The following is a 26,465-nucleotide window of genomic DNA, read 5'->3' as shown; positions in this document are numbered from 1 at the left end:
TCGTCTGGATGCCTGAGAGAAGGCCGCAGAGTTGCATTTGTTGATGACAAAAGCTGCAGTCAGTCTAGGTACAGGTAGGGTGTTGAAATAGTAAGCTTCCTCGGCTGCTGTGCTGACAGAGAACCTTACGGAAGCCGGACTTCATTTAGGCCCCTTACAGCCAGCTTACCCAGGAGGCGAATGTGAAATGAATTTTCCATGTACTGAGAGTTTCTGCGTATTAAAAATTACAGCATGATGCAAAAAAAAAAAAAAAAATGCATTGACTTATTTTCATGACGGGGTGTCCTTGTGCTTGGGGGTGATGGGCAGGCATTCCTTTCTCTTACTGTTGTTTGATTAAAAGGTGCCACGACCAGATTGACTTGATAATCTCACCAGGTGCACATGTAGAGCAAAAGAAGGAAATGTATTTCATGGCTCACCAGTTGATGTACGTAAACCAAACAGTCTGCTGGTTATTTGAAGGTAGAATGTTCTGTTTGGCTTATTGGCCACAGGGGCAACAACCCTGTATGATTGGTGCCAGAATTCTGCTTTCCTGCATTCTCTCTGCAACGACAATAGGCTTGAGCCTCTCGGTGTTTAGATCTGCTTCATTTGGAAATCTTCTAAGTAGTAATAATAATAATGTTTTGAGGAAATTGAGTGGAACACTAAATTATCCTCTGATACCTAAGTTCATACTGTGCAAGCCTAAAGAAGCTGAAAATCAATGCACTTTTGAAGTCATTAGAGATCATAAGTGAAATAAGTCTGTGTTGCTTTAGCTAAGCTTTTAGTGTGCCGTAGCATTATTATAAAATCAGCCTGAATCTGCATTAATTTCACAGTCTTTTTCTCTAAGAAGCCCAAGGGTGCATGATGAATAAAATGTAAATTTGAGAAGGCAGTGTTTTTATTAGTGAAAAGGGCAGTGAGCCATGTAGTTGGAGCGGTGACCTGCATGGTGGCCAGAGCTGGTACAAGAACCAGGAACAGGCCGTGTAGAGTCTAGTTACTTTGCAGCACAAGGAGAAATAGCATGAAAGTTCACAGACCTCAGGTAGACATTCAGAGGCACGGATGTCTTACGCGTGTTAGACTTCAGGTCAGAGCTCTGCTACATTTCAAAAATTCATAGCCTTCAGAAAGCATGAAGATTTTTATTCAAGTAATTCTAATGCACATTTTTAAAGTTTACTATACATACAGTGTTGAATATTCTCAGAGTAATGGAGCATTTGTTTTTGTTAATAATTAGTTACTAAACAGCGTGTAACAGATTTTGGTATATTTGTTTACATTTGAATAGCATCAGTTTATATTTCTACATATATATAGATGTATATTTTAAACTACCCAGAAGGGAGCAAATATATTTATTTGTTGATATTTTGAGTCCTTGGAATGTATTTGCTAATTTGCCCTCGGTGTGAGGATTTTCTTATTTGCTTCTTAAAAAGATCAACGCTAAAATTTGAAATACAAAGCCCTGATGTGTTGATGCCCTCAGTGAAGATCACCAGCCAAGGAGAAAATGGAAAATAGCAACTTTTTATTTTAGAAAATGCAAACTAGATCTTGCTCATTTCAAACCCTGTGGCTAAAAACAGTACCCAACCTCCTCCCCCTAGTTTCTGTTAAAAAAAAAAAAAAAATTAAACTAATCAATAAATAAAATCTTCCTGCTTTGGTCAGATTAGCAAGTCAGCACTGTGAATTTAAAAAGCAAAATAAGATAAAACCAAGGAGGGAAGTTGTTTATTTTTATGTACTACTGAGAACAGTGTCGTCTTGTGGCAGTTCTCGTAGACTGTGTTGGTTTAACAAGCGTCCAACCCTTTTGTCTTGTTGTTTTTTGTCTTTCCTGCTCCCTGTCCCCTTGTTTCCCACAGGCTGTGCGTTTGTCACATTTTCTACAAGGGCAATGGCACAGAATGCAATCAAAGCCATGCATCAGTCTCAGACCATGGAGGTACTGTATCATCTGCCCTTTCTTTGTTTTCTTTGTGCAAATGACGGGGAATGGTAAAGTTCTCTCCTGTGTGAATCGTTCCCATGACAATCACAGATTTAAACTTTCACCATCTCAGTTTTCATTCATTCATATTCATTCTCTCTCTCTCTCTCTGCATTTTTCCCCTAATGACTTGAAATGCATTTAGCAAAAGCTTCCACTTGCTCTGCAGTTGTTTCTGGAGACTTCTATTGCTGCAGCACAGGTCCTGCAATGTAACGTCGTGGTGCCTCTTTAAGCAGAGTGTCACTCTGGACCTAAAGGATCAAGTACCTTCCCCAGCCCAGCCCTGATGTGGCTGATACAGTAGCAGTCCCCACCCCAAATTGCAGCTTGCCCTGCTCTAAGTCACAAGGCTCTTCTTGTTACTCGGGGCCAAGTTATTTTTAATCTAGTCAAACAAAATTGTATTTCTGTATCCAGACTGCTGGAGAACGTTGATGCTTCTCCCGCTTCACTTAGCAGTGAAGATGCTAATTTATGAGAGACCCCTGAAAAATTAGATTTGTCTCCTTGCCAAAATATGAGCAGTAACAAAGAAACACAAAGGCTCGAATTTGGTCTCCTAACGAGAGATAGCGGCTTTAGGGGAAGATAAACACACAGGTGTGGGTGGACGCCCACACATGTAGATAGTCGGCTCTGTACTTTCAGTCTGTGATTTGGGTCATGGCCTTTCAGAATTTTGCACAAAAGCTTTCCAAGAGTGACATGCCGTTACTTTCTCTGTATTGTCTGATTGAATCATTTGGGAGCGCATGTTCTGCTGTATCGTGTACACTGTATATTTGTGTATGGGTGATCTTTTCTGGAGGTGGCCTTGTGGTGTTCCTGAAGCTATGTTTTCATACTTTCTAAAAAAAGATTTTCAGTTTTATTTTATGTACAAACAAACTTTTTTTATTGATTGAGCTTCTCTTTTAGCCCCATTTTCTTGGGGGTTTATTTTTTTGTTTGTTTGTTTTTTGCAATGCTGCATCTCCCAAAGCATGCTGGGAGCTAAGTGATCATTACGCGTCATGTTTTGTGGGCAACTTTTTTAATAGTGAATCACAAGGTGGGTGCAAAGTGGGGGGAAGGAGTGTGCATGGCACTGTCATTATCTGTTCACTGTACTTTTCTGAGTTGTGATACCAGCATTGCAAAGCCTATTGTCTTTTTTTTTAAACATTCATTTTGACTTTGATATTCCTAACATTTCTTATATAATCAATGTGTTTTCCTTTTTCCTTTCAGTGCAATGCATTTTTAAGACTCTCACATCCCCCCCACACACACCTGAAGGCAAACTCAGGTGAAAGTCGGCCATGATAGGAAATAGGTAGCAGGATTTGAAAGCCCTAGGAAATCTGGTCTTGTAAAACACAGTTACCTGTGTGATGGCGTTCTGAGTCTCCCTGTCTCTTCACTTAGGCTGCCCCATTATTACAAATCAGTCTGATTTGCAGCCACGTTATCAGTTTAAAGATAAAAATGCTATTAGAAAAATGAAAAGTCTTTCCCTGTATTTACCCTCCATATATGTGTTCATTCTTATTTCCTGTAATTTAGTGATTTGTACCCAAAGTGGTCTCCCTTTAGATGAATTTTTAACCTAAATTCTCTCAACTGTCAGAAACATCGCCATCCCCTTCCCTTCACTCAGAACCCCTGAATGCGGATGGAGCCCTGTGCTCCTGTGCTGCTGCAGAAGTAGGTTCAAGGTCCTAAAGCGGAACAGGGCATGAACCCAAACCAGGAAAACATCAGGCTCCCAAAATGGGAAGAATTTGTTAGAGGAGTGGAGTGTGTTTAGACACCCTGGACCCTGTATTAATATCTCTGTTAGAGAACATCAGATTTGGTGGCTTGTTTTTAAAACTGGATATGCTTAAACAAGGGGCCCTCACAACAAGAAATTTCTTCTTTAATTCAAGAAGATTGACATTTAAAGATTGATAGATTATGCAGTCACATAATTGTACCACTGACGTTATTTTTTTTAACAAATTACATTATTTTTAGGACTCGGGCGTACATCTTTAACCAAGATGTATCTAATTCAAAAGGACGTGAATAGTAATACAAGAACAAGGTCTTACAAACAGTCCACACTGTGCCTTCTTTTCTCCACTCCCTTCACACGCTCCCCAGCCCGTTTTTATTTTCTTTCATGGTTTAAATAAGTCTTTTAAGAACCATAATTATTAGCCTAATTACCTGCCTTTATACCATTTTTTTAGTGTTTAAGGAAGAAAAAAACAATAAATGGACGGTTAGGAGGAGATGCTGTAATTTATTATGGAACAAATTTGACGCAACAATCATAAAACGCTTTTCCATGCAGAACCCTTCTCTAAATAATTTTCATCTTCCGAGTATTTTGCGCTCTTTAAAGTACTGAAGTGCTAAAACATGGAGCAGATAAAGAGAAAAATGAATTATAGATTTTTTTAAATGATGGAAATAATGTTTTTATGTAGCTGACTGGCAGCTAACCTTCTATCCCATGACTCTGCCTACCATGGCTGAAGACCCATAAGCTGGACGTTCAGCACTGAAACAGTCTTCTTAATTTTCTCACTTTTTTTTTTAATTAACAGACATGATAGCCTCATATATTCATAGCTTATGTCCCCAATAACTACCCAAAGTGATAAGAAAAAAAGACATAAGTTTGTTTTTTAAGAGAAAGAAAAATGACCCAGCGGGAATGGAAGGGAAAAGCTCATTTATAACTAGGAACATAACATTTCTGAAAGGAGAGAGAGAGGGGTCTATTATCATGCTGAGTTTCAGTAAAAAAGTTTTTATTTAATCACTTGGGTAGAATTACTTCTTTTTACCTCAGCAAAATTTAGCAGCTTTAACTGTGAGGCAGCGTATAGGTGGGCCAAACTCAGGAGAAAGTGGGGGGAGGGAGGGCAGGTCCGTCTCAGTACTGGCCAGGTGGCACCTGTTTCAGAAGTTCTTTGGAAGGAGGTCTCATGCTTGGCATGTAGGCCGTTACTCCCCCCAACGATTTTATCTACCACAGAAATGGAGTCACCCTATTATGTGGCCTGTGGCCATTTCTTTTTCGCCACCCTAGTCCTTGCCTTTTCAAGGAAATTAAAACTGAAAGAAGCTGCTAGAATGGTAAGGTTCATCAGGGAGAGAAGCCAGGTAGGTCCTCTTCCTGCCACGTGAGGCCTCGCTCCTGTAACGAGAATGGACTTCTGGTTTGGGGGGGTTCTCGGTAGCTCCCGGAACTGCAGATAGACTGGTTATGGCAGAAGGAAGAGCAGAGACAGTGCCTTTGGCCCGTCCCTCTGTCCTCTGAGCCTCTCTCTCCTCATCCACATTACTAAAATAAAGCCAACTTCTCCCTTTTGTCGCTGGATACATGTGATTCCCACAATTTCTAACGTTCAAAAATAACATAACTGAACATTGGGAAGAGTCAAAAATAATGAATTAATGAGAGACATTTTCATTCTCACTGCAATTTCTCCCCCTTTGTTGTCTGCTCACCTGTGGACACAGGCGGCCACAGAAAGACAAGTCTATCTAATTTAAGACAAGCGAACCGTGCAGCTTAATTAAAGGACGTTGATGTGGTCTGTTGTCTCTAAGGAGGTCCTGGAAGGTTGAAGACACGTGAAGAGAGGAGGAGAGGCAGTTTAATAATCAGACCAAGAGAGCAAATGGCCTCCCCAACCACCAGACCCCCCAGAGAGCCCAGTGACAATACCTGGCATTTTCTGTTGATGGTTCCATTCAGAGAAGAAGAAGGAATATCAAACTGTTTTTAAAACCATTTCAGACCATTCCATGTGTGCCAAGATAGTTAAGAATAGACCCAGTGCAGACTGAGTGTCCCGAGGGGCTCCAACCCAGCTGTAACCCCCTGTCCACTTTCCAATGTGTCTGACCACAGGGCTGCTCTTCACCTATCGTGGTGAAGTTTGCGGACACTCAGAAGGACAAGGAGCAAAGGCGCCTCCAGCAGCAGCTGGCACAGCAGATGCAGCAGCTCAACACTGCCACCTGGGGGAACCTGACGGGTCTGGGCGGACTGACCCCACAGTACCTGGCGGTAAGTGCCAAGGGACAGGCCATGGTGTGCGGCCCCCAAGCCCCTAAGTACATCAGGAAATACATTTTTGGTACATTTTGGGTCTCAGGAAGCTTTTGAAATTAGCATTTAATGCAAAAGAATTCTCCAGCTTAAATTGATTAGCAGAAAAATGAGACTAACGTAATTCTTGCCAGCTTCCAACCAGTGCTGGAATTGAAGGGTACTGGGGCAAATGTGCTTGAGACCCCACTGCCTGGCTGAAATCTCCCGGAACTTTTCCTTCCTTGATCCTGGGTCTTCCTAGTGGAACTATGTTGATGCGATCAAGAGCGCCTTCATCTCTTAGGAGCCAGCAAAGTTAGGCGTCGTTTCAGGCCATAGTGACCCAGTCCCTTCCACCGTCCTTCACGTTCGGTGGTTTCTCAACTTTCCCCTCCTCGTTCCTTGTGCTGCCCATTTCACCTGGTCAGTGTCTGCATCACACTACATGCGATGTCGGAATTTTAAACAGCTTCCCTGCTAAGGTCTAAACAGGACAGAGCAGTGACCCTGAGTGTGCACTTGACCACACCCTAGGTAGCTTCTGAGTGGCCTTCATAGTAGCCGGGTGAGACCTAGGCTCGAAGGCGGCGAAGGCCCCTATGTTGTTGTTTTTACTTAAACCTCTGCTAAACTGTGCTCTGCAGTCGACTTTTCTGCTTTGAAGTATAAGTGCTGGAGTTCACATTTATTAATTTCACATTTCGAGCTCAGAAGCCTCCGAAAGTGTGTGAGTATATGCGTGGTGTCCTAATTCTGTCACTTTACATTTTAACCAGCCCTCTCAGAACCATATTACCCACTAGCTTTACTTGGTGGCAGAAGCCACACTGTGTTGTTGAGTGTCCTCCCTGCTACCTTGAAAGGTGAGGTGTTCCTGCTGGTCCAGGTAAGGGAGGGAAGCTCAGAAAGGGCAGGTGACCTTACCCAGGCCCACAGAGCTGCAGGTGGGCCACATAGGTGTGGAGTATTGGAGAGTCCTGTCGCCTCTCGGAGGATCTTGAGTACAGGTGAGGATTAAGGAAGGCTCACCCCCACCTTGCACCACGCCTACCACTCATGCCCTCTGGGGGCTGGTGTGGACGAGTTCTTCCATGGCTGTGTGGTTAATGAATGAGAGGCTTGTCCTTCCGGTCTTCACCGGAGTTTCACAAAAGCATCAACTCCGTCCACTGTTCCTCGGTGGCTATTTCTCCACCTTCCATACAAGATGGCACAAGACACTATGTCAGCTGTCTTGCTAAAATTTGCATATGCTTTGCTGTCTTTTTGTATCCATCTAACGATTTTATTTGAAAAAAGAAATGAGGGCGGTGCCTGTGGCTCAAAGGAGTAGGGCGCCAGCCCCATATACCAGAGGTGGCGGGTTCAAACCCAGCCCCAGCCAAAAAGTGCAAAAAAAAAGAAAAAAGAAATGAGTCTAGTAATCTGCTCTCAGAAACTGTGCTGTTCAGGAGCTCACACCCCACTGGTCGAGTCAGCAATTCTAGAATTTCTTTTTTTTATTATTAAACCATAACTGTGTACATCAATATGATCATGGGGCACCATACACTTGGCAGTTCTAGAATTTCTATCCAAGATGCTGTCGTGCTCACGTTTTCATACTAAGAGTCCGGCTTCCTACTCTCCCATTTCTGAGAAGTAAGGTGCACACGCCAATCTTCAGCCTCCTGGCCCATCTCCTGTGCCCCACGGCCCATGGAGATCTCTGACCCATGTTTCTGTGATCACATCTGCATGTCATTTCTGGAGTCAATTTCGGCTTCACTTATGAAAACTCACTTTCATGAGCTCTTAACTATGAGAAGAATTGGCGGCTTCAGTTCTCTCATAGCCAGGTCTGTTCTACATCTTTGACTTGAAAACTCTTCCTTCTCAAAGAGCTCTGGGGTCGTATTTAGCTGCAGATTCCAACCCGACTTAGCAGAGGCTGGTTCTCCCCGGGATAACTCTTGGAGATGGTTTAATGACATCATGTCTTCCTCACCTAGGTAGGTCTTAATAATATCTCCAAATATCCCCAAAACTTGTTTAATTTTACTTTAATTTTTAAAACAAAATGTGAGGAAGGGATTTAGGCTTGTGAGCACAAGAGAGAGGGAAGGCCAACAAATCAGACCTAACCAAGGGATTTCCAGAGCACCACTCCTGTCCCCTCGCCTGGCTCCGTCCTCTCTCTGTGTGATGTGTGTGCATAGCTGGGCACTGGGACTATAGTCAGGGGGAGCCGAGGAGCAGGGCGGACATCACAGGCTCTTTCTCAGCATTAGTTCGCACAATAAGTGCCGTGTGAGTTGTATTTCACTCATACTAGTTCAGAACCCAGGGTCTCGTGAGGCACATGGGAGCCAGTGAGTGGGCAAGAAGCCCCGTAGCTTCTCTCCACTGGTGGACCCTCTGCTCGTGTTTCCACTGTCAATCAAAGCGTACCACTCATGCCCAGAACACAATAAAAAACAATAGATTGTTCATTAAATGAGAAAGGATCATTTTGTTTTCATATTTCCCATTCCATTTTTATAATAAAACACTGCAGCCGCAAGGAGAAACAGTTGTTTTCTAGTGGGGCAGTCCGTGTGTTAATGTTCTGTCTCAGAAGGTCCTTGTTCTTGAGGGACGGGCGCGGTCAGCCACTGGTACTCCCCAGGGCTTGGCACTTCCACCTCACTGGAGAGGAGCCCCGTTCTGAGTCATATCCAATTGTAGAGATTTTCTTTTTTTTTTATTATCAAATCATAGCTATGTACATTAATGTGATCATGGGGTACCATACACTGGTTTTATAGACCATTTGACACATTTTCATCACACTGGTTGACATAGCCTTCCTGGCATTTTCTTAGTTATTGCATTAAGACATTTGTATTCTACATTTACTAAGTTTCACATGTACCGTTGTAAGATGCACCTCAGGTGTAATCCCACCAATCACCCTCCCTCCCCACCTCCCTCTCCACCTCCCTCCCCACCTCCCTCTCCCCTCCCTCCCCACCTCCCTCTCCCCTCCCTCCCCACTTCCCTCCCCACCTCCCTCCCCACTTCCCTCCCCACCTCCCTCCCCACTCCCTCCCCACCTCCCTCCCCACCTCCCTCCCCACCTCCCTCTCCCCTCCCTCCCCACCTCCCTCCCCACCTCCCTCTCCCCTCCCTCCCCACCTCCCTCTCCCCTCCCTCCCCACCTCCCTCCCCACCTCCCTCCCCACTTCCCTCCCCACCTCCCTTCCCACCTCCCTCTCCCCTCCCTACCTCCCTCCTCTTCCCACTTCCCCCCCTCTCCTCCCTCCCCCTCCTCCCTCCCCCCTCTCTCTCCCCTCTCTCTCCTCTCTCCCTCCCCTCCCTTTCCCCCTTCCCCATATTCTTAGGTTATAACTGGGTTATAGCTTTCATGTGAAAACCCTAAATTAGTTTCATAGTAGGGCTGTGTACATTGGGTACTTTTTCTTCCATTCTTGAGATACTTTGCTAAGAAGAATATGTTCCAGCTCCATCCATGTAAACATGAAAGAGGTAAAGTCTCCATCTTTCTTTAAGGCTGCATAATATTCCATGGTGTACATATACCACAATTTATTAATCCATTCGTGGATCAAAGGGCACTTGGGCTTTAGAGTTTTTCATATGCCACCTAAAAGGCCTGTTCTTTCCCGAGGAACAGTGTTCTACATTATTTTTTGCAGAGCTCTAAATACATTCTAAAAGCTGTTTTTAAGTAGTTGAATTCATCTTGTTCCTCCTGAGCACATAGTGTGGTAACTATTTCTGTAGTAAGGTGGATTTAGTAAACCTACACTCTTTGGTATCCGTGCACATTGGAAAGTAACAACATGCTTGCCTCCCCTGTAGGCTGTGTCCATCTGCTTTACAAAGGGAATGTCCATAAATCTAGTCTAGCACTCTGTCGAGCATCTAAGTAGACCTTCGATTCAGTTCATCTGAATGGGGCCAGTCCAGGAGCACTTGGGGACAGGAGGAACATGCCTTTGTCATGTAGCACCCACTGATTCTGCAGGACAGGAAAAAAATGTGTTGAATGCCCTGGAGAGAAATGCAGGGTTTTTTCACAGGTACATGAGTTTTTTTTTTAAAGATGGGTATATTTATAATGAATAGCTTTGAAGTACATAGCACAGGTAATTTCCAGTTTTGACAAGCACCGTTCTCTCTGCCAGTGAAGACCATCTTAAAAACGGCCTGTCACGTGCTTGGTCCTTTGGTTATGGCTGTGAATAGATGCAGTTGTGTTTGTAGCTGTCGTGCTGATCCCTGTGGTCCCAGAGTCAGTGAATCCATGTGCTTCTGAACGTGCAGAAGTTAGGAGAGATGGGGGAGTGGACCTTGATTGACAGAGATGAGTTATGGTAACTACCAGACTAGAGAGAGAATTAGTCACGCTGTGTTGGCTTCAATAGATTTAACACCTGGTTGTTAAAAAGAGTAAATTGATTAATTGTTTTAAGGCAGCAGCGTTAGTGAGTTTCCCCAGTGTCTGTGTTTCCTAATAGAGATTAGACATTAATGTGGATTTACAGCCCCAGCTCTGGGGACCTTCAGTCCATCACTAGGCAGTAGTAACCAACTCTGTAAAGGTAAAGCAAACGCATCCACCCCCTGGTCAGAGTGGGGTGACCGTGTTCCCATCTCCACCTTATCTGACTTTGCCCTGTGCTTTCCCTCGCAGCTTCTGCAACAGGCCACCTCCTCCAGCAACCTGGGCGCCTTCAGCGGCATTCAGCAAATGGCTGGTAAGTCAAGAGCCTGCCTCTCCTGTGAGCCATTGTCTGAATTTGGTGTTGGTTCAGAGGGTAAAGAAAAGGAGAAGGGGGGAAAAAGAAGGAAGGATAATTCCCAGACCTACTTGTGTTCCCTACCCGCCCTTCAGTGCTCCAGCAGCTCCACAATGAAGGATCTAAGAATTCCTGCTTGGTACACATCTATAAGCTCTCCAGCCATTTGGTTTTTGGTTTGTTTTATTTTTTAAACGAGATTGATTAGTGGGGGCATTTCCAGCAAGATTCCCATATCCAGGGCAGCCAAAATGATTGACATCTCTTTAAAATTTTAATAATAGGCAGTCAATAAAAATGTTCTGACCTCCATAATGAAAGCCCGAATTGCAGGCCTATCTTTGATTCAGTTTACAACCCCTTGATAACGACAGACAATTAACAGGGTGCCTTTTTTACTTTAGTGCCCCAGTTGACAGAACTGTGCATCAGAAGCTTTTATGTGAAAGTATAATCTTTGTTCTTGAGAAAATCAAAGTGTGACTGTATTTGAAAGCCAGCTCATTGAAAGATTCCTTTTTATAATGAGCTGTGCCAGTAGTAACCGAGGCGCAGTGATTAGTGAAAGGTCACTCCTACTGTGCCACCTCCATGCTGATTTCCTTGCCTAACACAGGGCCAGGGAAGGCAGCGCGTGCTATAAATCAGAACACAGGTGCCCATTAACCTGCTGCGAGGGGCAGTTAGAAAGCTTTCTCCTTTGATTCCAAAGAGGTGGCGGGGGGGTGGGGGGGTGGGGAGAACAGATTTGGAGGCATCTTGGAATCAGGCACAGTTTGTTTTAATCAAGGACACCCCTGAATCAATGAGATGAAACCAGAATGTGCAGAATGAAAGTCACATTTCTTTAGCTGCCTCTACGAACTTCTTTTTGCCACGTTTCTTCCCCTCCCCCTACCCCCCCAATACGCATCTGGGTCTTTTTCTTATTTCAGTTTGAAAGAGTCTGGAAAGGCTTTGCATGAGCCTTCTCATTCTGTGCATTCAGCCCAGCCCTCCACGGAGGCGCACGGCTAATTGGTGGCTCCTTGTGTGAAAGTGTACATCAGACTGCAGTAAAAATACTGCGGAATTAGACACCGGACTTTAAATCAGTTGGCACTGACAGCTCCTTCTGTTGTAATACAGCTTTTGGATTATTAGAAAAATATATCTGAAATGACAAATAGTTTGAGCATTCCGCAGTATCTTCACGAAAGCAGTTGGGGAAGCTGGCCTTGGAGCTAAGAATCACATTGAGTATTTAATTTATTTTTAATTCTATAAGGAGAACTGGAGAGACGTAAGTAAAATATTCAGGAGGTTTTCTGCTCTAAATGAGAAACCCCCCTGACTGCAAGCTCTAGAATAAATGCTAAGACTTGTCACACCTTCAGTGTAGGAAGAACTGTTTTTCTCCTAATAGTTTGGAACCTCGATCTGAAATTCGGGGCTTCCCTCAGAGGATGCCTCGGGCTCTCCCACTCCCACAGCTGAATTATGCAGGGAAGGTCACTGGATCCTGAGGCTAAAGTGGAGCTTGTCATCCAGGGTACATTGCCAGTGGACCTTAAGTACCTTGTTTTTGAATTAAGAAATTTGATGTTAGCCTTACATGTAAACCAAAAAAAAAAAAATTATATAAACTAATGAGTTTGCACATGAGTTGTTGGGATTTACAGATAGTTTCTATAACATAAAACGTAACATATACTGTAGGAGTCATGTAATGGCAGCACAGAGGGGGGAGACCCAAGAGGTTATTTACCCCGTATCCCACCTGATGCTAAAATGCTTGTTGAGTGAGTGATGTTGTGACATTGTCAGAGTGGGCTCATAAACAATTAAGATACAATTTTTATGTATCACGGTGACATACGTTATAGTTTCCACATCTAAAATCTAAGCAGTCCAGCCTGGACCACCGTCAACGAAAGAGGATGAAGTATCTTTTCCTAAACCAATAATATTTTGTTGCAGACAAATCTCAAAACATAACAGTATGTCCTTCAGGAGACTGAAGATTATAGCTGAAGTATAAAATGTCACATTTATATGAGTAAAACATTTTCTGTTTGAGGAGAAAATAAAATAAAAAATACAAAAAGAAATTTTAGATGACAAGTTATTAAGTAGCTGCATCAATAGAATGAGACATCGGCTGTGTGTTTTCTTCCTTTAAAATCTTTACCATATTCACGCCAAACTAAAAATAACTCCAAATGTGTTTTATGGTTTTTATAGAAGTGAGCCTTTACTAAATATGGAGTTTGAAAATGGATTAGGATCACATCTTTATGAGCAGAGTCCTTTTATGTGTACTTTTCGTGACTCCTAGAAGTTGATTGATTTTATTTTCCCTCATAAAATTTCTAATAAAAATTTGTCCATTTCTCACTCAATTGTGCTGCTTGTCCAGTGAATTTCTGACAACTCAGAAACTTGAGTCTGAGTTTGGGCTAAGAGTCCAGATTTTTCTTAAAGGAAAAAGGAAGAACGTTTTTGTTTTGTTTTGTTTTGTTTTGAGACAGAATCTCAAGCTGTCACCCTGAGTAGAGTGCTGTGGCGTCACAGCTCACAGCAACCTCAAACTTTTGGGCTTAAGTGATTCTCTTGCCTGAGCCTCCCATGTAGCTGGGACTACAGGCGCCCGCCACAACACCTGGCTAGAAAGTTATTTTCTTAAAACAATCGTAACAATGGGTGGCGCCTGTGGCTCAGTGAGTAGGGCGCCGGCCCCATATGCCAAGGGTGGCGGGTTCAAACCCAGCCCCGGCCAAACTGCAACAAAAAAATAGCCGGGTGCTGTGGCGGGCACCTGTAGTCCCAGCTACTCGGGAGGCTGAGGCAAGAGAATCGCTTCAGCCCAGGAGCTGGAGGTTGCTGTGAGCTGTGTGAGGCCACGGCACTCTACCAAGGGCCATAAAGTGAGACTCTGTCTCTACAAAAAAAAAAAAAAAGAAAAGAAAAAAAACCAATCGTAACAAAAAAGAATATCATGATAGAAAAACAAGGGAAGTATTTTGCAATTTTGTTCTTGACAGAGTTTCTGTAATCATCACGCAGTTTACCCTCACAGCTTGCCAAGCCCAGCTCTTCCCTCTCCATTGGTTACAAGTGCGAACATAGAAGCAGTGAAATGGCATAAGATCACTGCACCAGGAAGTGGCGTAGTATGGGTTACATACTGAATGCTGAATTCCCCAATGCCATGACAACTTTTTGAGTAGAAACGATTACTACCCCATTTTACAGGTGAGCAGCTGAGCCTCGGCGTAGAGAGTTTTCATATTTGTCCAAACTCACTGAGCTAGTAAGTGGCAGATGTAAATGTCAAGTCTGGCTCCACCTGAGCGTCTGTTGTCCCCGAGCTTGTGAAACAGAACTGTGTGGCAGCCCCTGTGGGTGTGCTTGCACAAATAATCCAAACTGATCTGCCCACACAGGTGTCTAACAGGCCTCAAACTCTTATAAAGGAAGCAGTTCAGAGATAGTTACAGGAAAACTGCCTCCCTTCACTCTGGAAAGCATTTCGGATTTATCACAAGTGGGTTCTATGTCAGGCAAATTTTTTTCCTAGGATAAGGCATTGTTATGAAACAAATTATAGATTATGAAGCTATGGAGAAAGAGAAGTATTTGTTGATGAACAGGAGGAAACTGCTTGATTTTAATTCTGATTTTCAGTAAAGCTTGCAGTAATTCCCTGCCAGAATATCTGGTCTAAGCTTTAGAAGTCATCATAAAATGATAGAGGGGAATATTTGCTTAAAACCTTGTATCCATTTGAGATCTGTTATCTGAGAAGCCTGGAGTGTCTGTCACAAGTGCAGAGGAGGAAGACATTTGCAGAAATAGTGTATTGGAGATCTGAGCTCTGGAATTGGAGACGCTCTCAGAGATGTGGAGTGTCCCTCTTAGATCCACAGAGATCCTGGTTCTTCCCCAAGCTGAGTCTCCGGCAGTCCCCTCTGCAGACACTTCCTGCGAATGTGCTAATAGGCCTTAGGAGAATGTTCTATAACCACCCATCTGTCACTTTTTAACAGACCTGATTGGCAAGCACTTGTAACAACCGACATCTGTTCTTGCTTATTGATATGCAGATTTATGGTAATTGCTATGAACAATAAGACACAAAATTACCTAAGGTGAACATTAAATTAAATTTTCATGCCCTTCTCCTTATAAATAATTTTTTTAAATCTTAAATTTCAAGTAGGCATATTGCACATCTGTTTTGTACATAATTTCTTCATTTCGAGGAGGATTTTTTTCCCCAAGTAATGAATGAAAAGGTGAATCCCTGTATTCCTAACTTTTTTTTTTTTTGCCATCTTGATGGTGGCAGTGTCCATTTTTTTTTTTTTTGAAACTGAGCTGTTCTGCATGTTTAGCCAGTGCATTGTTGCCCATGGTTTTAGGGGTGCCCATCTGAGCACAATACCCCCTGAAGTTACATGGTGTTGTTTTTTCTTTGAAGAAGTATTCGAGGAGCCAGGAGCAGCCTCCTGGGGTGTTCCTCTGCCTCATGCCCTTTCAGGATGAATGTTGGAGAAAGTATGACCTGGGAGAGGAGCTGGGGGAGAAGGGCTGGCCCTCACACACCCAGAGAGGACATGAAGATTCCCATGGGCAGAGGAGGAACTGGAGAGCATGTAAGGTGCCCCCACTAAGGGCTGTGCTCCAGGGAGGCAGGTGCAGAGTTGAGGGGCCGCTGCCTCCCACATGGGAGCAGGGTAAGACTGCTAGGAGGTTTGGGAAGACTTAGGAGAGTACTAGGAAGTCCAGGGTGCTGGAGGTGGGAAGGAGGAGAGGAGGAGATTCTGGGTATGAGCGCCTGTTCTGGTGTTCCCCATTAGGACCACTGCCTCTTCCCGAAACAGCTCATCCTCCAGGTAGGAGGGGATGGCAAGTGAGATGTCCACGGGCCAGATGAGGGCTCCGTGGCAGCAGGCGCATTGGTGGCAGGAGGAGCCAAGACGTCAGTCACAGGGATGTTTGCTGCTGCCCAAACATCCGGAGACACTGAGCCCAATAAAAACGTCGCAGACTCCTTTCCCACCCCCAGGATCGTGACTGTGATGTGATAGGAACACAAGACACGGGTGGCGGCTAAGACGAGGGCGGTGCACTCCCTGGGGAGCGCTGGGTAGAGAACAGGCCTCAGGCCTCTGCCCGGCTGGCGGGAGGACCCTGGGGCAGGAGGAGAGGCTCCGGGCCTGGAAGTTCAGCCTTACCGGGCCCTCCTGGTGTCCGCCAGGCCCAGGGCTGCAGCAGGACTGACCGAGCCAGGTTTCTGGTGTCTTCTGGTGCTCTCTGTGTGTTCGTACGTCTGCCCCAAGTGGGAGCCGTATCCTCATGCTCTTTTCCTCTCCCCTCCGCGTCCTCGTCCTCAGCTCTGCCCTCCCCCCTCCGCGTCCTCGTCCTCACTCCTGCTTGTTCACGTCACTGATTGCTCCCTCACCCCAGGCTCCCGGTCAGGGTTTTCCTGCTAGGGCGTGTCTCTTTCAGATTTTCTAGGCAGGTCAGAAGTTCGTAAACTTTCTAGGATCCCTCACCCAAAAAGTTGTGCACACACATCATACATGCACTTTTTCGTAAAGTTTCCAGGAGTCCCCAGCCCTGAGCTCAGGTGCCTGATGTGGGGGCCGCAGCCCACGGTGTGCTGAGCGCGGGTAGGCGGCTGCAGATCCTCTGCTGTGAACAGAAGCAGCTGGAACCAGTGGTCTGTGACATCTGGGATTTTGGTAATGATGCAGAAGGAATCACATTAAGAAATTAAAGACTGGGCGGTGCCTGTGGCTCAAGGAGTAGGGCGCCGGCCCCATATGCCAGAGGTGGTGGGTTCAAGCCCAGCCCCAGCCAAAAACCACACACACAAAAAAAAAAAAAAATTAAAGACTTGCTGAAGTGATTGGGAGAGCAAATGGAATACATAGCGATGACGCAGTCATTGGTTAACGGGTTCTAACCACCAATGAAGATGAAATCACAAATCAGAGCCTGCCCTCTGGGGTTTGGGCCCCACAGACTGAGCAGAGAGTGGCATTTGGGAGTCGGCTACTGTGCTACTCTGGACTCACGTTGTATCTTGCTGGACTGAAATGGTACAGCTGGCAACTGTCTTTGCTCACGTGGCAGTGACAGCAGATGAGGCTTCTCTAGGCAGATGTGGGAAGGGAGACAGGTGCACTCCCAGGGCCCCACCCATGTTGTCCTGTGAAACTCTGTGCTGGGCCACCCTCCCCTTCTCTCCCCGCTTCCCTGTCCCTCCTAAACATCCCTGCGGTGCAAAGTTCAGTGAAGTCAGTGCACACCCAGGCACGGTGAGGAGGAGGAAGAGGAAGGCAGAAGGGCTCCAGTTGGGGGTGAGGGGACAGAAGGCTCATGAGGTGGCCAGGCTGGCAGGAAGGGACAGGCCTAGTGGGGAAAGGGCAGAACTGTCCTCACATTCACCCTGGACTGTTCCTTCAGGGAGTTGCCCTTGGAATGTGTTTTGACCTCTTCACTCCTCCAGCCCGGCTCCTCTGTCCGTGGCCTGTGTGATAACAGTAGTGTCTGCACCATGTGGAACTCCTCGTGAGCACTAAGCAGCCACACTGCAGAGCACGCGTGGCGTGAGCTGTGTTCTTGCTGCCGTCGCGGTTTTGCCGCAGTCATTAGCCTCCCCGGCAAGACTCTGAGCTGTTGTTGGAGCTTTGCAAGTGTTGACACTTTTAGTCCCTTAGCCCTCGAGACGTGGGTTCTACCTTGAGCCCCCCTTACAACTGCAAATCTCATGGTGCAAACAGGCGAGCATGTGCCTGAGGTGACCAAGGCTGGCATCAGGGATAGCAGAGGTGGCGTTAAACCCTGGCGGTGTGAGAGCAGGGCCAGCCCCAGCTCCTCCGGGAGGTGTCGCTGCTCTTGCCACTATGGTCACCAGCAGGGAATGCTGTGCTTTCCCAGCCCAAGGGACACAGGACAGGGGAAGAAGGAGATGCCTCTGCCAGCCCTGCTGAGAAGAGCAGGATGTGGGCAGCGGAATGGGGAAGGGGCCAGCTGCCCTGCCTCACCTGTGGTGTGTCCACTGAGTTCTGTTTGGGTTTATTTTATTTTTAGAAATGGGGTCTTGCTTTGTCTTCCAGGTTCCCAGGCTGGAGTGCAATGACTTTTCACAGGCATAGTCATAGCTCAACATAGCCTGGAGATCCCAGATTCAAGGGAAGGGACTCCTCCCCTCCCCCCCCGCCCCCAAGTAGATGGGACTACAAGTGCTGCCACCACACCCTGAACAGCACTAATTTCTGAGATTGGCAGTTGGGGGACCACGAAAGCCTCATGGGATGGCATTCAGGACCATGAAAGAGACAGGTAGTGACCCTCCAGCGTGACTCCTCCTTCAGCTCCTCAGCTGGCAGCTGTTCTCCTGTGCTTCTCTCTCATCCCCCTCAAAGTGGAGACTTGAGTGAGAGTTCAGCATCTGGACCTGTTGCCAGAAACTGATGAACTGGCAGGAGTTCTCCCACTCACTGGCAACTTCCTGCTTCAGTATCCAGCAGCCGTCTTGGGCACAGGGACTGTTTTGTTTTCTACTTTATCTTCAGTGTCTAACACGGCGTCTGGTTCATCATGGCCACTCAAAAGTACCGGTTGAATAAATAGATGGATTCAGCTGGGTAGATGATGGATGAATAGATGGATGGGTAGACAGATGATGGGTGGATAGATGGAAGATGAATGGATGGATGGAAGGAAGATGGTGAATGGATGGGAGATGGTGAATGGAGAGATGATGGATGGATGAGTAGATAATGGATGGGTAGATGGGTGGGTAGATGATGAGTGGATGGATGGACGAGTAGATAATGGATGGATAGATGGGTGGGTAGATGATGGGTGGATGGATGGACAGATGGATGGATGCGTAGATAATGGGTGGGTAGATGATGGATTGATGGATGGATGATGGACGGGTGAGCAAATGCAGATCCTCACCTGATTCTAACTTCCCCTTTTGCTTTTCTCCAAATCTGTTAGATGATGGGATTTGCAGTGGGCTCTCTTCTCTTCTCTTCTCTCCACCTCTGCCTCCCTGGCCCACATTTTCCCCTTTCCTTGTCATGCGTTTGTTGAACAGCATTGGCTGTGCCCCCAGAAACTCACTCGGTCTGCCTAGCCTTTCCAGGTGGCAGGAGGGTAGCTAAATGGGGTGTCGGGGGCTCTCGTGGGTGGTAAAGTGTGAGTAGGAGGGACAGCCAGGATCCAGGCCTCGCTGCCTGAAGGAGAGGGCTGGGCAGAAAGGACCTGAGCGCTGTCGCCTGGCTCTGGGCTGTTAGTGAATGTCAGCGAGTGTGATAAGGAATAGACCCAGTTCTGGGAAGTATTTGCACAGTGGATTAGCTAATGACTGAGGGAAAATGGTCAATATTTGATTCAGTTGTAAATACCACAGAACTAACAAAGAATGGGGAAAACTCAAGCCTGGGCAGGCTCTGCAGATGGCAGTCTGTACCGCAGTCCATGCGAATGTCATCCTGCCTGTTCACCTGTCACTCGTCTTACACAGGTTTGTTCATCCCCAACTATACATTCAGCAGGGGGCGGGTCTGTGTTTAGCTGGGATAGAAAATGAATAAGACAAAGTCTTTGTCCTCCAGGAAATTAATATTTAGTTATGAAGGTGAGAAATAATATGCAACTAATGGCAAAGTAGGGTCTGCTGAGAGCCACAAACAAGTTATAAACAGATGAGGGAGTTTTCGGGTAACACACAGTGTTGCACACAGCACAAACTGCAGTCTTGTGTGGAGGCGGTGTGAGGTGCCATAGAAAGCCTTGCCCCTGGGCTGGGCTGGGACTGCCAGGGACCTGATGTCTCTGCCAGGTGAGCAGGCTGAGGCAGTGTCAGTGCAGCCCCCTTCCTGCGCTCCGACGCAGAGAGGCCCTGCCTGCTGTTAATCAGCTCCAGACGAGTGTCAGAGGTTCTCATTCCAGCACTAAGCCATCTCGTGCACTCAGTCACGTCAGTGATGTGTCTGGTTGTCTGGTTTATGTCATTAAGACATTAGAGGCACGTTAGTCTCCAGAGGGCACAGATGGGTCAGTACCACCGTGCTTTGCTCCTTGCAAGGTCATTGCAGCCCAGGTGTTCTTGTCACACTCAATTGTGAAGTGCACTCCTGGTCTCAGGACACAGAGCCGCTTGCTGGGCCCGCACAGGTCTGCCCTGAAGCTGGGCATCTCCGCCAGTTCCATCTTCCTGAAGTAAAACTGCAGAACAGACCAGTGCTTCTCAACACCCTCATCCTGTAAGCATGCCACTGACCCTCGGACTGAGAGAACAAGAGAGAGCTTTGTTCCAGGTTGCATTTACTTGAAGGTTGTAGAAAGTCTGCACTTTTCTTATAGAAATCACAAACAGTTGTGTCCTGCTTCTGAGCACCCCACAAACTAAGTGGGTTTGGAAAAACAGATGTTTGGCTTTCACCCTAAGCCAATAGGTCTGGATATCTCCCGGGAGAAGAATATCATTTTGAACAAAATGAGAACCCATTTGCAAGGAAGACGTCAGGAACTTTTATGTGAGTAGAGACACGCTCTGACTAAGGAGGAGCAGGGACGTGCCCTGGAGAGCCCTGCAGCCAGGTTCTGAGCCGCCCTCATGCTGGGGGCACCACACCAGTGGCTAGAGGTATGTTGCTAGAACATTCTCTTACTTCTCCATCCACCCGTCTCAACTCATATGGAAGCAGTTACCATGCCACTCTCCTTAAAACAGATTAGATTTGTTCAGTAGATAATTATCAAGACCTGGATTTGAGGCATGAGAAGAAGGTAGACTTAAGCTGATTATGTAACTGCAGTCGCTTCTGTGTTAAATCCCCTGCAGAAGCTGAGAAGCGTCGTTTCCGCCTGTTGCATGTACATTCTCTTAGTGTGAAGTAAATCGTGGAAAAACACTGTCAACGGAAAAGAAGCCAGCTCTGTCAAATAATGAAAAAGGTTTATTCTGAGCCTCCCTTCTGGACAACAGCTCAGCTTTAGGGTATTTCTGGGGTCCCCTTGGCCCAGAAGGAGTCCATTCAGTCAACAGGGGAGAGCCTAAGATTTTATTGTATTTCATAATACTTTGACCATTCAGAGACCATTGGATGGAGGAACCAGATGCAAAGAGGAGAAAAGATATTAAACGTGCAGAAAGCGGAGGCTGCAGCCTAAGCCCACCTGTCACCCACATCCTCGGCTGATCCCACCCACGTGTTCTTGAAATTTTTGTTCCTCTCTGCTCTTTTTCGTAATTGTCACTGGTCAGAAATGCGTTCCAGTTGAAAGTAGTCACCCATTAAAAATATAAGTATCTTGGGCAGCGCCTGTGGCTCAAAGGAGTAGGGCACTGGCCCCATATACCAGAGGTGGCAGGTTCAAACCCAGCCCCAGCCAAAAACTGCAACAACAACAAAAAAAAAATTGTGTGTGTATATATATATATATATGTATTTTTAGAAGGCAAACACAAAGAATTTACAAATAAAACTATTAAGGCACTACCATTTTCATTCATTATTCTGTTAATCTAATATTGAGTTCTTACCATGTACACATTGTAGAGTCCCATTTAAAATAAATCCAGAGAGAGAAGTTCAATGGAAATACAGGTAATCCCCAAGTGACAAAAATCCAACTAACATGACTCACACTTACAAATGGAGGTCCAGCTCACACACAAATTGACCTTAAGAACAAACCTACAGAACCTATTTCATTCATTACCCAGGGACTTGCTTGCAAGAGTAACAACGATACAGTAGTTAGCATTGTCAGGGACTTTCGTGACCAGAGTAACTGGCTTTGGTCACCTTATTTAATCTGTATTGCAGACCTTGAAGTAGGATGTGGTTAATGTTGGCCCTCTGTGGGCGAGAAACGGCATACAACCGCCCAGAGTCAGTTGGAGAAATGGCACCGCTGGAGTTAGAGCCCCTGTGAGTTCAACTTTAGAGCAAGAGATTTTTATCAATAAAACAAAACTTCCTCTATCATCCCTCAAGTCAAGGGTTTCTGAGTTGACCCTGAAGCTTTTCCTGCCCAAGCCTACCTCTCACGATTTCCTGCCAGCCATGTCACAGCAGAGGCCAGCAGCCCCAGACAGGTCTCTGTCCTCAGATTATCCTGACAGCATCAGGAGGCGGCAGGTGGGACCAGAACCTGGTAGCATAGGTGGCCCCAGGGACGACTCTATTAGGAGAAGAGTGGGATGGGGTTCCACTGCCTCCCTCAGCATGAGGTCTCTGAAGCAGTGTCCTCGCTGAAAAAGGCAGCTCCCACACAGAAGGGGGCTGCCCGGTGCGTGCAGCACCATCACGGACGCAACCACAGGGGTCCACGCCGGTGTTCCACCCTGCTGACGCGGCCTTCTCTTGGTGGGAACCCGGGGGCCTGGGGCCTGTCACTAAAGGTGCTTCGTCTTCCCTCCACAGGCATGAATGCTTTACAGCTGCAGAACCTGGCGACCCTTGCTGCCGCTGCAGCCGCGGCCCAGACCTCAGCCACCAGCACCAATGCAAACCCTCTCTCTACCACGAGCAGCGCCCTGGGAGCCCTCACGAGTCCCGGTGAGTAAGGGGTCATGCCTCCCGCAGGTGCGAAGGCAGGCCTGGATGTGTCCAGGACAGAGCCAGGACATGCCGCTGGGCTATTTACATGTTTTGGGGTGTCATTTTTTTTAAAGAAACAAGGTTTGTGTGATTTGTTTTCCAAGGATAAAATGAAAAAGTTTTCACAGGAAAGTCCACTGTGCTGCCTAGCACCCCTCATGGATTCATGTTGGTTTAAAAAAGGTCTGTGTTGTCCATTCTACCCTCGTTAAGCCTTCCTACCACGAATAGCCTGGGTCTCTTACTTCTGCTTTTTTTGTCCTTTTTTCTTTAAAATCATTTAAGAGTTTGCTGTTAAATCTCAAAATTCCTAAATATTCCAATGTTGATATTTCACAGCAGTTTCATCTTTCACATTTAACTTGAAAATCCATGCTCTAGCAAGGAACACCTTTTGTTCATTTCTGGTCAGATTCTGGGCTATTTCATGGAAAGTCTTTTTTCCTCACAAATTATGTTGCCGTATCCAAGAGCAGGTGCCATTGTTCTTTCCATGTAAGCGGGACATAATGTGGTTGCTTGGCTACCATGACTTGTGGGGGTGGTGGTGGTGGTGGTGATGGTGTTTTAATTTAAAAAAGGCAGAATGTTTCTCTGGCTTTACTCTTCCTCTGAGTTTTCTGGATTTTGATAGCTGATCTCACCTCCTCCATTATCACGTGAAGATGTTGGCCTGGACAATCTCCAGGCTTCCCTCTAACTTTGAAAATCCAAGGACCCTCTATCAGTTACGCCCAAAAGATGAGCTAAGTGTCAGAAAAACTTTAACAAAAATCCCGCACGTGTTTTCTTTCAGAAAATCATACAGTGAAAGCTCAAGCACACCTCGGAACTTTCTTAAGGCTGTGGACTTCAGGGAGCACAGGCATGCTCCTAGAGCCCACAGCACGAAAGAGGAGTAGCCTCAGTCTCTTTGTAAAGCTCTGTGTGTCTAAGACACTTCACCCTGTGGACAGTTCTGAGGGAGAAGCGTGAGAGATGTTTAGGACAAGCTGGTGGGTTTATCCTTCATGGGCGGAAACCTTGTGGGGGCAGGGTGTCAGGTGTATTCACTTGATCACATAAAATGTCTTCAAGAATCATACCCTGTAAGTGGGCCTCATTTCGTACTGTAAAGTCTACTCCCAGAAAATAAACATTGTCAGTTTTTTCAAGAAATTAGGTTACTGCTTTAATATAATACGTAAACATGTTATTTAAATAAATCCTATAATGACCCCTTTTGAGAAATAAACAATTTTGACATAAATTTCCCTCTTATAAAACAACAATAGTAGGGCAGCACCTGTGGCTCAAAGGAGGAGGGCGCCGGCCCCATATGCGGAGGTGGCAGGTTCAAACCCAGCCGTGGTCAAAAACTGTAAAAAAATAAAAATAAAAAAAGTAGTAATTTTTCTTCAACATAAATTTGACCTAAATTATGTCCCATGTGTCAGATTGAAAAGTATTAAATATAAAATCAGCACATTGTACCCCATAAATGCAGTAATACACAGTTATGATCTTAAAAAAATTTTTTTAAGTAACTTGATATTAAAAAAAATTTAAGAAAATGGGCGGTGCCTGTGGCTTAAGGAGTAGGGCACCGGCCCCATATACCGGAGGTGGCGGGTTCAAACCCAGCCCCAGCCGAAAACTGCAAAAAAAAAAAATCAAGAAAAAGTATTAAGTAAGTTGTTCTCCCCAGTGAGGACTACGATTACACGGACATAGCACAGCACGTTATGCATGCGCGCCACTGTATAAGTTGGGAGGGGTGGACACTGCTCAGTGCGACAGCAGCGTGGTCCGTGAGTGGTACCTGGGAACAGCCTGTGTCTCGGGAGGCACCGTCCTGGCGCTGGGGCCCAGAAGTGAGCAGCGCACACATCCACGGGGACTCAGGAAGCACCTGGGTGCCCAGCACGTCTGTGACCCATGGGGCTGTGGAGAACAGAGCAGGGTAAGGTACAGTGTGAAGGGGAGGTGACATTTGGGCAGAAACCTGGAAGGCAGGTGGAGTATTCAGACAGAGGAAGGAGCAAATGTTGAGGGGCAGGAGGAGCCAGGCATGCTGGGAGATTAGCGAGTGCTGAGCAGGGGACCCGTGACCAGGGAGAGGTCCCTGTCATTCTATCCTACACGGTAAGGAACCACTAGTTTGCTGTAATCTTGAAATACAGCCTGTTCAGCCTAGAAAGATGGCCTACGTGTTTGTCAGAAGGAATGTTAATCCTGTGACCGCTTTCAGAGACAGATCCTCTTACCCCGTATTCTAGTCCAAACCTGGCCAGCAGAGTGTCCCCTTCACTGCCCCTGAAGAGGCCCTCTGCCAGGCGCTGGATTCTGCTAGTTCAGATATCCCTGGGAGAGATTTCTCTTCTCTATTGAGGAATGCTTTGCATAATAGCTAAAAGTATTTCATTAGAATCTTGAAGTGCAGCAGCAGATATGATTTAAATCTACATTTCAATTATTTTTCTTAAGTGTAATTAAAAAATCTGGTGTTTAGGTGAAAGTAAATTATTTTATTTTGATCAGGGAATGTTTCAAAGTCTCAGAAAATGTAGTTAGTAGAATTCATGGCTCTCTACTTTATCAGGGTAATTATAAGGGTTGGAACTGTTCCCAAAGCCGATGCCATAATTTATTTTTTATTAATAAGTAACAATAAGCTGGGTTTACCCTACACCATGAGCCATCCTGGTACCTGTGACAAGCATGGAAACCTGCACAGGCCTTGGGTTTACCTTCTTTTTTAAAATACATCTCGAGCTTCAGACGAATTCATCTGGAAAGGAGAGGAACAATTCAATCCCCCAAACTATTAATTTTTCTAATAATTGTAAATTTATTTCAATTTTGCATGCCCAGGAAATGTCTCCCTTCAGCATTATGGTAAATGATTTTAAACAGTCTTGGCTTTAAAACATGAAAGATTAAGCTTTAATTTTTGTTAAAAAAAAAAAAATCCCCTTAGGCAATAAATAAGTTCCTTTGTCTCATGGCCTTGAAATAAAAATTAAAATAGTTTAAATTGCCCATGATTGGAATAAGAGTTTCATGCAATTATCAGATGATAGTGAATAAAATTAGAAATTAAATCATGAAAGAATAAAAACCAGGTAAGTGCATATTATGCCTTTTATGAGTTTCTCGTGGGTTTTTTGAAGCCTAATTTAATCATGTTTCTTGTCTTTTTATTTTGATATGATCATTTTTCCTTTGTTTACTTCAAACTCCTATTTAGTCAGTTAATTCTTAGGTCATTTCTTCTTACCCAGTTTTAAAACCTGTATTTGAGGACTCTGTCTCTGTGTTTAATTCCTCTACCCTTTAAAGACGATAATCTTTAAAAGATTAAAAACGATATCTTCTACCAGCTTACAGATCTGTTTTTTTCTGGTAATTTTGAGAGCTTGGGAGAGAACATTACTATTACTACTAGGAACATGTCTTCAACATTTTCTGTGTCAAACATAATATTGCAGCCATGTACCACAATATTCCACTGACCTTTTTCTGTTTTCTTTTTTTTAAAGAAAAGTCTGTTTTAAAATTCCCCAAATGCTTCTGTAAGTACAGACTCAGTCAAGTGCACACTTCAGGATAATAGGTAATTTCTTTCCATAGAAAGAAATGTAAGGCATTTTAAAATGCTAGGAAACATTTTTTCCCTTGCCACGATTAGCTTTGCAAAGAGTCTTCACTTTAAATCCCAGGCAGTGTCTCTGCTCGTCTTTAAGGAGCTCAGATCAAGGGCCTAGGAAATGGAGATACTTCCCTTTGGAAGATTTGCAGTTACCCCAGGTTGAAAGTGGCTTACCGTGATCCAGGCTTCACCTGCGTCCTCACTCGGCAGCTGTCAGTGCTTGTGTGGGCTCACCAGAGCTGCTGACTGAGCCCCAGAAAGCAGGGGTTCCCGCTGGTGGGAGGCTTTGTCACCACCTTGGACGTGTCCGCATCTGTAGCAGATGAGAACTTACGTGTGTGTAGAGATGGCG

The 26,465-nt window shown here is 45.4% G+C and overlaps 1 protein-coding gene across 17 annotated transcripts in view; it reads left to right on the top strand.

The window, feature by feature from the left end:
• The window catches only part of CELF2 (CUGBP Elav-like family member 2), a 766,349-nt gene that overhangs the window by 702,488 nt on the left and 37,396 nt on the right, over positions 1 to 26,465 (top strand). For 16 of the 17 annotated variants that reach the window (XM_053572290.1, XM_053572279.1, XM_053572276.1 and 13 more), the window contains 4 exons: positions 1,878 to 1,957; positions 5,898 to 6,056; positions 10,759 to 10,822; positions 22,306 to 22,440. In XM_053572290.1, coding sequence (XP_053428265.1) covers positions 1,878 to 1,957; positions 5,898 to 6,056; positions 10,759 to 10,822; positions 22,306 to 22,440 — 438 coding nt within the window. The remainder of the gene's footprint in view (positions 1 to 1,877; positions 1,958 to 5,897; positions 6,057 to 10,758; positions 10,823 to 22,305; positions 22,441 to 26,465) is intronic. The other variant, XM_053572294.1, reaches the window with a different exon arrangement.

The sequence above is a fragment of the Nycticebus coucang genome, chromosome 20 (assembly GCF_027406575.1).
Source record: "Nycticebus coucang isolate mNycCou1 chromosome 20, mNycCou1.pri, whole genome shotgun sequence".
Taxonomy (NCBI): Eukaryota; Metazoa; Chordata; class Mammalia; order Primates; family Lorisidae; genus Nycticebus; species Nycticebus coucang.
The sequence above is the reverse complement of the archived record's forward strand: the minus strand, read 5'-3'. Positions and strand labels throughout refer to the sequence as shown.